Source organism: Oncorhynchus kisutch, linkage group LG13 (assembly GCF_002021735.2).
Source record: "Oncorhynchus kisutch isolate 150728-3 linkage group LG13, Okis_V2, whole genome shotgun sequence".
Classification (NCBI taxonomy): domain Eukaryota; kingdom Metazoa; phylum Chordata; class Actinopteri; order Salmoniformes; family Salmonidae; genus Oncorhynchus; species Oncorhynchus kisutch.
Window position 1 is genome coordinate 2,195,700 of NC_034186.2, and position 9,836 is coordinate 2,205,535.

The following is a 9,836-nucleotide window of genomic DNA, read 5'->3' on the forward strand; positions in this document are numbered from 1 at the left end:
GCAACATAAAGCCGTATAAATCAGTATAAAGCAGCATAAGGGGAGTAGAGCAGTCTTTACCTGGTGGGGCGACTCTGTCCTGGTAGGTGGGTTTGTAGTTACTAAGGGTTAGCAGCAGGGCCTGGATGGTACCAATGAAAATCCCAGCCAAGCATCCATAGAAGATCAGGTAGAACAACAAGATTTTAACTGCGGAGAGAAAGAGAAGGGGTTAATTACAAATGGGCATATACTGTACATTAGTAGTAGGTTATGTACTGATGTGCATGTAGTTTATTAGCAGAGCACCATCATTGGGTGGATGGGTGACGTAGATCTTGAGGAGACTGACAGTAACACTCCAGCATTCCCCAACATCCTGATATGGATTCATCCTACCAGGCCCCTTGAATATTTTGTCTAAATTGATTTTAACTGGATATTCCAGTCTTAGAATACGGTGGTGAAGCTTTCAGCAAAGCTGAGAAACTCTCCAGGACAACCACCATTAGACATTTGACGTCTGGGTTTTACAGGCTGCTGAATGGAAGATGTCTGGGTTTTACAGGCTGCTGAATGGAAGAAGTCTGGGTTTTACAGGCTGCTGAATGGAAGACATCTGGGTTTTACAGGCTGCTGAATGGAAGACGTCCGGGTTTTACAGGCTGCTGAATGGAAGAGGTCTGGGTTTTACAGGCTGCTGAATGGAAGACGTCTGGGTTTTACAGGCTGCTGAATGGAAGACGTCCGGGTTTTACAGGCTGCTGAATGGAAGACGTCCGGATTTTACAGGCTGCTGAATGGAAGACGTCCGGGTTTTACAGGCTGCTGAATGGAAGAGGTCTGGGTTTTACAGGCTGCTGAATGGAAGACGTCCGGGTTTTACAGTCTGCTGAATGGAAGACGTCTGGGTTTTACAGGCTGCTGAATGGAAGACGTCTGGGTTTTACAGGCTGCTGAATGGAAGACGTCCGGGTTTTACAGGCTGCTGAATGGAAGACGTCCGGATTTTACAGGCTGCTGAATGGAAGACGTCCGGGTTTTACAGGCTGCTGAATGGAAGACGTCCGGATTTTACAGGCTGCTGAATGGAAGACGTCCGGGTTTTACAGGCTGCTGAATGGAAGAGGTCTGGGTTTTACAGGCTGCTGAATGGAAGACGTCCGGGTTTTACAGTCTGCTGAATGGAAGACGTCTGGGTTTTACAGGCTGCTGAATGGAAGACGTCTGGGTTTTACAGGCTGCTGAATGGAAGACGTCTGGGTTTTACAGGCTGCTGAATGGAAGAGGTCTGGGTTTTACAGGGCTGAGTAACTAGTGATTAGGAATGTGCTGGGCATTGTTGTGGCTTAGCTAACTATAATGCAAATAATAATGAAAATACACGAAAATCAAGTTTGATATTATGTTCTTTAACCATAGATATTGCGTTATTATAGGGTTAGAGGGATATTTATTCAATCTAATTCAATCTAATTATTAAATCTAGGCCGTCATTGTAAATAAGAATTTGTTCTTAACTGACTTGCCCAGTTAAATAAAGGTACATTATTTTTTATTTTATTTTAAATATATATTTATAAACTCAGCAAAAAAAGAAACGTCCCATTTTCAGGACCCCGTCTTTCAAAGATAATTCATAAAAATCCAAATAACTCCACAGATCTTCATTGTAGAGGGTTTAAACACTGTTTCCCATGCTTGTTCAATGAACCATAAACAATGAAGGAACATGCACCTGTGGAACGGTCGTAAAGACACTAACAGCTTACAGACGGTAGGCAATTAAGGTCACAGTTATGAAAACTTAGGACACTAAAAAGACCTTTCTACTGACTCTGAAAAAAACCAAACCAAAAGAAAAATGCCTAGGGTCCCTGCTCATCTGCGTGAACGTGCCTTAGGCATGTTGCAAGGAGGCATGAGGACTGCAGATGTGGCCAGAGCAATAAATGGCAATGTCCGTACTGTGAGACGCCTAAGACAGCGCTACAGGGAGACAGGACAGCTGATTGTGGACTAAGACAGCGCTATAGGGAGACAGGACAGCTGATTGTGGACAGCTGATTGTCCTCGCAGTGGCAGACCACGTGTAGCAACACCTGCACAGGATCGGTACATCTGAACATCAGCGGGACAGGTACAGGATGGCAACAACAACTGCCCAAGTTACACCAGGAGCACACAATCCCTCCATCAGTGCTCAGACTGTCCGCAATAGGCTGAGAGAGGCTGGACTGAGAGCTTGTAGGCCTGTTGTAATGCAGGTCCTCACCAGACATCACCGGCAACAACATCGCCTATGGGCACAAACCCACCGTCGCTGGACCAGACGGGACTGGCACTGACTCACTGACGAGTCACGGTTTTGTCTCACCTGGGGTGCCGGTCAGATTCGTGTTTATTGTGGAAGAACTGGGACCTGTTGGATCGGAGGGAAGAGTGGAGTAACATCTCACAGCAAGAACTGGCAAATCTGGTGCAGACCAGCTGAGTTTATATATATATATAGCTTTACCTTACTGTGTCGTCCTTTGCCACCAAGCTCAGTAACTAATGGACATGTCTAAAATAAGTACCTTTCCAAATGGCTGAAAAACAAACCATACATCTCCTTATCTAAACAAAACATATGATGTCATTACACATGTTTATGATCCAATACGAGAAGGAATTCAACGATTTATTTCATTTAAAAAAACTGTCTAAATCCCTGTAAGAGGCACAAGACTGTTAATCTTCCTGAAACTCAAGCTTTCTCTGAATTGACTGTAAACTTCAGGGCAACCTTTACCATGTATTTCATCCTTACTCTGCTGTTAATGCCAGGATAGAAACAGAGCCCGTTGATAGTACTAAACAACTTTACTTCCATACTAGAATACACTAGCCTTCTAGAACACACTATCCTTCTAGAACACACTATCCTTCTAGAACACACCATCCTTCTAGAACACACTATCCTTCTAGAACACACCATCCTTCTAGAACACACCATCCTTCTAGAACACACTATCCTTCTAGAACACACTATCCTTCTAGAACACACTATCCTTCTAGAACACACTATCCTTCTAGAACACACCATCCTTCTAGAACACACTATCCTTCTAGAACACACTATCCTTCTAGAACACACTATCCTTCTAGAACACGCTATCCTTCTAGAACACACTATCCTACTAGAACACACTATCCTTCTAGAACACACTATCCTTCTAGAACACACTACCCTACTAGAACACACTATCCTTCTAGAAAACACTATCCTTCTAGAACACACTACCCTTCTAGAACACACTATCCTTCTAGAACATCATCCCTACTCTAACTCTACACTTCTCTACTCTAACTCTACACTTCTCTACCTCTACACTTCACTACTCTAACTCTACACTTCTCTACCTCTACACTTCTCTACCTCTACACTTCACTATAACTCTACAATGCTCTACTCTAACTCTACACTTCTCTACTCTAACTCTACACTTCACTACTCTAACTCTACACTTCACTACTCTAACTCTACACTTCACTATAACTCTACACTTCTCTACTCTAACTCTACACTTCACTATAACTCTACAATGCTCTACTATAACTCTACACTTCTCTACTCTAACTCTACACTTCACTACTCTAACTCTACACTTCACTACTCTAACTCTACACTTCACTATAACTCTACACTTCTCTACTCTAACTCTACACTTCACTACTCTACCTCTACATTTCACTACTCTACCTCTACACTTCTCTACTCTAACTCTACACTTCACTACTCTACCTCTACATTTCTCTACTCTAACTCTACACTTCTCTACTCTAACTCTACACTTCACTCTAACTCTACACTTCTCTACTCTAACTCTACACTTCACTATAACTCTACAATGCTCTACTATAACTCTACACTTCACTACTCTAACTCTATACTTCACTACTCTAACTCTACACTTCACTATAACTCTACAATGCTCTACTCTAACTCTACACTTCACTACTCTAACTCTACACTTCACTACTCTACCTCTACATTTCTCTACTCTAACTCTACACTTCTCTACTCTAACTCTACACTTCACTACTCTACCTCTACATTTCACTACTCTACCTCTACATTTCACTACTCTACCTCTACATTTCACTACTCTAAAGCTACACTTCTCTACTCTAACTCTACATACACTTTGTGTTGAACTGAATCTCGTTGACCTCTCGCTAGGCGGTCTCTCGTGATGCAATAATAACGGAGGGCAACAACACTATCAGTCACTCTGGGTCTTTGTCAATGGTTACCAGTCCCGCTCCTCTGTCAGCCTCATTTACAAACATCCCTAAACTCACACCTCACCTCACCTCACCTCACCTCACCTCACCTCACCTCCCCTCCCCCACCACCAACACAGCCGGCAGGCAGGCAGAGACAGGTGTGGCTAGACAAACAGGCAGGCAGAGACAGGTGTGGGCCGTGGGGATAGACAAGCAGGCAGGCAGAGACAGGTGTGGCCAGAGAAGATCATTTATTTCCCAGCTTGTGAAGGTGACCGCCTGGCCTGTAGTAAATCAACCCATGTTTTCAGTAGTTAATAACTGTTTAGTCATGTAGAGGTGTAGATAACTACTGGAACTACAGTTTTTTAGGCAACAGATTTACCAAATTTTCACTTGAAACATCCTTTTTGTGTTTAATAGGATAAAAGACACATTCTGTCAACATCTGACTACAGAGTGATCTGTTCTGGCAATTTTTGTATTCTATGACATTTCATATTTAGGATATGATCATTGTTCACAAAGTAGTTTGGAGACTTTAGTTACAAAATATTATTTACTTAAGGGTAGCTTTAACGTAGCTTACCTTCTTCCAGTGTGAAGCAATTAATCGCTTGGTAAACTAGATTTTCAGAGTAGCTTCTGCAACACTGATTACAACACAACCAGTGACTAAACAATCTACAGGAAAAAGCATCTCATATTGTGTTGTGTCAGTGTGTGCGAGAGAGAGAGAGAGAGAGAGAGAGAGAGAGAGAGCTGTAAAACAAATCACATTTAAGATGACTGTAGGCCAATTTAGTTTTTAACATGTCTTTTTTACTTAACTAGGCAAGTCAGTTAGGAACAAATTCCCCGGCCAAACCTGCGCTGCACAATTGGGACTCCCAATCTCAGCCAGTTGTGATACAGCCTGGAATCGGACCAGGGTCTGTAGTGATGCCTCTAGCACTGAGATGCAGTGACTTAGACCGCTGTGATACAGCCTGGAATCGGACCAGGGTCTGTAGTGATGCCTCTAGCACTGAGATGCAGTGACTTAGACCGCTGCGACACAGCCTGGAATCGGACCAGGGTCTGTAGTGATGCCTCTAGCACTGAGATGCAGTGACTTAGACCGCTGTGATACAGCCTGGAATCGGACCAGGGTCTGTAGTGATGCCTCTAGCACTGAGATGCAGTGACTTAGACCGCTGCGATACAGCCTGGAATCGGACCAGGGTCTGTAGTGATGCCTCTAGCACTGAGATGCAGTGACTTAGACCGCTGTGATACAGCCTGGAATCGGACCAGGGTCTGTAGTGATGCCTCTAGCACTGAGATGCAGTGACTTAGACCGCTGCGATACAGCCTGGAATCGGACCAGGGTCTGTAGTGATGCCTCTAGCACTGAGATGCAGTGACTTAGACCGCTGTGATACAGCCTGGAATCGGACCAGGGTCTGTAGTGATGCCTCTAGCACTGAGATGCAGTGACTTAGACCGCTGTGATACAGCCTGGAATCGGACCAGGGTCTGTAGTGATGCCTCTAGCACTGAGATGCAGTGACTTAGACCGCTGCGACACTTGGGCACCCAAAGTCTATTAATTTATTAGTCTCTCAACTCCATGCTTTTCTTCCACAGCCACGACCAGGGTGAACTGCTCACGGCGAATTACTTAACTCCATTATCTCTGTCTCTCTTGTACAAGGTGAGCATGATCTCTGTCTCTCTTGTACAAGGTGAGCATTATCTCTGTCTCTCTTGTACACGGTGAGCATTATCTCTGTCTCTCTTGTACAAGGTGAGCATTAGCTATGTCTCTCTTGTACAAGGTGAGCATGATCTCGGTCTCTCTTGTACAATGTGAGCATTATCTCTGCCTCTCTTGTACAAGGTGAGCATTATCTCTGTCTCTCTTGTACAAGGTGATCATTATCTCTGTCTCTCTTGTACAAGGTGAGCATTATCTCTGCCTCTCTTGTACAAGGTGAGCATTATCTCTGTCTCTCTTGTACACTGTGAGCATTATCTCTGTCTCTCTTGTACAAGGTGAGAATTATCTCTGTCTCTCTTGTACAAGGTGAGCATTATCTCTGTCTCTCTTGTACAATGTGAGCATTATCTCTGTCTCTCTTATACACAGTGAGCATGATCTCTGTCTCTCTTGTACAAGGTGATCATTATCTCTGTCTCTCTTGTACAAGGTGAGCATTATCTCTGTCTCTCTTGTACAAGGTGAGCATTATCTCTGTCTCTCTTGTACACGGGGAGAATTATCTGTCTCTCTTGTACAAGGTGAGCATTATCTCTGTCTCTCTTGTACACGGTGAGCATTATCTCTGTCTCTCTTGTACAAGGTGATCATTATCTCTGTCTCTCTTGTACACGGTGAGCATTATCTCTGTCTATCTTGTACACGGTGAGCATTATCTCTGTCTATCTTGTACAAGGTGAGCATTATCTCTGTCTCTCTTGTAACAGGTGAGCATTATCAAGTGTAAACATCTACATTTTCTTTATAAATCCTACTAGTTGAATTGGCCAATAGGAGACTTGTTGAATACCTTCCTTGTGATAACCCTCTCTCTCTCTCTCTCTCTCTCTCTCTCTCTCTCTCAGCTTGGTCTATGTCCCTCCCCCAGAGCAGCGGGCGGGGAAGACAGACATGGCTTCCTGTTGTGAATGGACAACCCAGACATTTCTCAAGGCAGGCAGCACAGAGATTGATGAGATGATCCGTATTGTACGTTTAATGCGTATTGTACGTTTAATGCGTAATGGTAAAAGGGGGTATTACACTGTCTTTGGTTACAAGTGTCACCAAAATACAGAACCGTTTCTTTGATGATGATCAATTGTGATTTGATGCAACAATGAGATGGTGCCATTCAGCCAGTCCAGTCAGAAATGCTGTATATATGACTCTGAGCCGGTTTATCCATGCGTCATAACCACACCGACGTGGTCATACAGAGGGTCGTTTAAGTAGACTATGCAAACACAGCGTTCACGCCAGAAAACCTTTTGACTTTCAAAACGTAGATCATTTAATGGATCTTCTGAATTCAATAAAAACCATTCCGAGATCAGCAACAGTTTCGAGAGATAAACCAGAACATTTCAGTAACGAGCACTATTTGCGGTGGCAGGATTCAGGAAACTGACAACCGTTGTTCCTGTCACCCACTAGAGTTTGTCGTGTAAATCTGTATTTTTCTCCTATTGTGAAATCACACGGTAATAATCGCCCTTCTGGAAACCTACAAAAGCAAACGGTAGGGTGTGTGAACTCCGGGATCTGAATGAGCTAATAAACAACAGACTGTTAGCAGTCTGTTAAAATAAACTTTTCCACGGGGCCCTAGAGAGGGAGCATGTTGGTCGTCAGCTTTTCGAAAAGGCGCCGAGATAAAACGAAATGTTGATCAAAAACCACCTACCGAAACAAGTCTCCCGCTCGAATACCGAGCGAAACCGTAACAATGTAACGTCGAAGGCACCGCGTCACAATGTGACGCTGACCCGGAGAGCAGGAAAGTCGCGTGTTGCTAAATCAATGCTCATTGTTCCCCACATTTACATTAGACTATCAGTCGGTCCAGAACAATGACAGCGGTCTCGGACTAAAGGGACTGATCACCTTGACTAACCTTGAACTATGATGCCTATGAAACATGAAGTATTAGGTTAAAACACCTAATTACCGAGGTTATGGATGTTCTCCTGTCATTTAGCACATCGTTTTGTTCAGAGAAACAAACTAGTTCATATTCAACAACTTTATCATTTGTATCCAGGCTAACAATGTGACACCAGAAACAAGCATGCCATTTTGGCAAGACAACCCCCATGTTAGTTGCAATCCAACACTCCGGAATCGCACCATAGAATGTCAATTAGCTAGCTACGTCCTTCAAAATGACCTCTTTGGCAAATGACACCGAGAGAGCCTCTTGCTTTCAATAACGTATCGATCCGGTTTAGTCTAATAACGAATAGGGACATAATTAACGTTCACTGGACCTAAAAGTATAAATGAAAACGAGCTTTTAGACAGCCCGCAATTTTTCGTTACGTTTATTGTAATCTTATCTGATCAATATGTTAGTTATTTTACAGATTAGTTTATAGCCTATTTCACAGTTAATTCATTGAATGTGTTTTTTTCCCGTGTACTTTTCCATTGAAAGTGAAAGTCACGATGCTACAAGTCAAATGCAACTGGTTCATTATTTTGTCAATCAACAAACGAGGGAAAGAATCTGGAACCCTCCGTGCCGTTACCCTATTCAGAGGAATACACAGACACCTTCTGGAAACAACAGAGCTCAGACACTTATCATTCTTTATCCTCGAGTTAATAACCCCCCCCCCCCCAAAAAAAAGTTGTTTATTACGGATGTATGTACTTACACCAACTGCCACCCGTGCGTCCTAGAAATTCCTTCCTTTCCGAATTCCACAAAAAGCTCTTCCATCCACCGTCTCCATCTTTATTTGCCGACATATTTTTTGCTTTTTAATTTCACTTTTCAATTAAGGTGCTCTAATGGGCTTAGGAACCAGATTTCCCAAACTGTCCCCTGTACAGAATAGTAAAGGACAGCGTCGTACCCGGCTCTCCCTATTGTACCGCACACAATTTATCTCTTACGGTAACCGACTCCGCCCGCAAACTCTTGTAATAAGTTACCTACAAAGAGAAGGCGGGGAGGGCCAACTCTCTGGCAAATCACAAACAGTCATCGTTTTGCGTGAGAATCGTATGCAGGGGGGGGGGGGGGCGACTGCTATGTCCCCTGCCCCATGAAAAGAGGGTAGGCAGGCGGTTCAAAATGACATCGTGAGAACACAAATTGTAGAATTCTAAAACTACAATAGAATTCCAATTCTATTGTGATGTCATAAGCACATTCTATGATCATTCTTGGAGTTCTATTTTGACATCACGTGTTAAAAGTGTTTTTTTTCTTTCAGGAGGTAACTTTTTGGGCATTTATTTGACCAGGCTGGCACATTGGGGTCTAAAGACCTGATTTACAAGCGAGAGCTCTGACTTACATGGCTTTAGAAATCCTGGGAAATGGGATGACATAGTGCTTTCAGAAAGTATTCATACCCCTTGACTTGTTCAAAATGTTGTTGTGTTACAGCCTGAATTCAAAATGGATGAAATATGTTTTTTTTTTAAACATTTTAAACACCCTTCTATACACAATAGCCCATAATGACAAAGTGAAAACATGTTTTTGGAATTGTTAGCAAATTTATTGAAAATTAAATATCTAATTTAAATAAGTATTTACATAAGTATTCACACCCCTCAGTAAATGCATGGTAGAATCACCTTTGGCAGCGACTACAGCTGTGAGTCTTTCTGTGTACTTCTCTAAGAGCTTTGCACAACTGGATTGTACAATATTTGCACATTATTCTTTAAAACATTCTCCAAGCTCTGTTAAGTTGGTTTTTGTACATTGCTAGACAGCCATTTTCAAGTCTTGCTATATATTCTCAAACCGATTTAAATCAAAACTGTAACTACTCCACTCAGGAACAGTCGATGTCATCTTGGTAACCAACTCCAGTGTATATCT

General features: G+C 42.8%; 1 protein-coding gene across 1 annotated transcript in view; it reads right to left on the reverse strand.

Annotated features, from left to right (window-relative positions):
• LOC109880054 (sodium/potassium-transporting ATPase subunit beta-233) overlaps nucleotides 1–8,905 on the reverse strand; it is a 22,582-nt gene extending 13,677 nt beyond the window's left edge. Inside the window, exons 1-2 of the mRNA XM_031838159.1 lie at nucleotides 8,653–8,905; nucleotides 61–189 (exon numbers count right to left, since the gene is read on the reverse strand). Coding sequence (XP_031694019.1) covers nucleotides 61–189; nucleotides 8,653–8,746 — 223 coding nt within the window. The 5' untranslated portion in view covers nucleotides 8,747–8,905. The remainder of the gene's footprint in view (nucleotides 1–60; nucleotides 190–8,652) is intronic.
• Nucleotides 8,906–9,836: the final 931 nt, after the last annotated feature.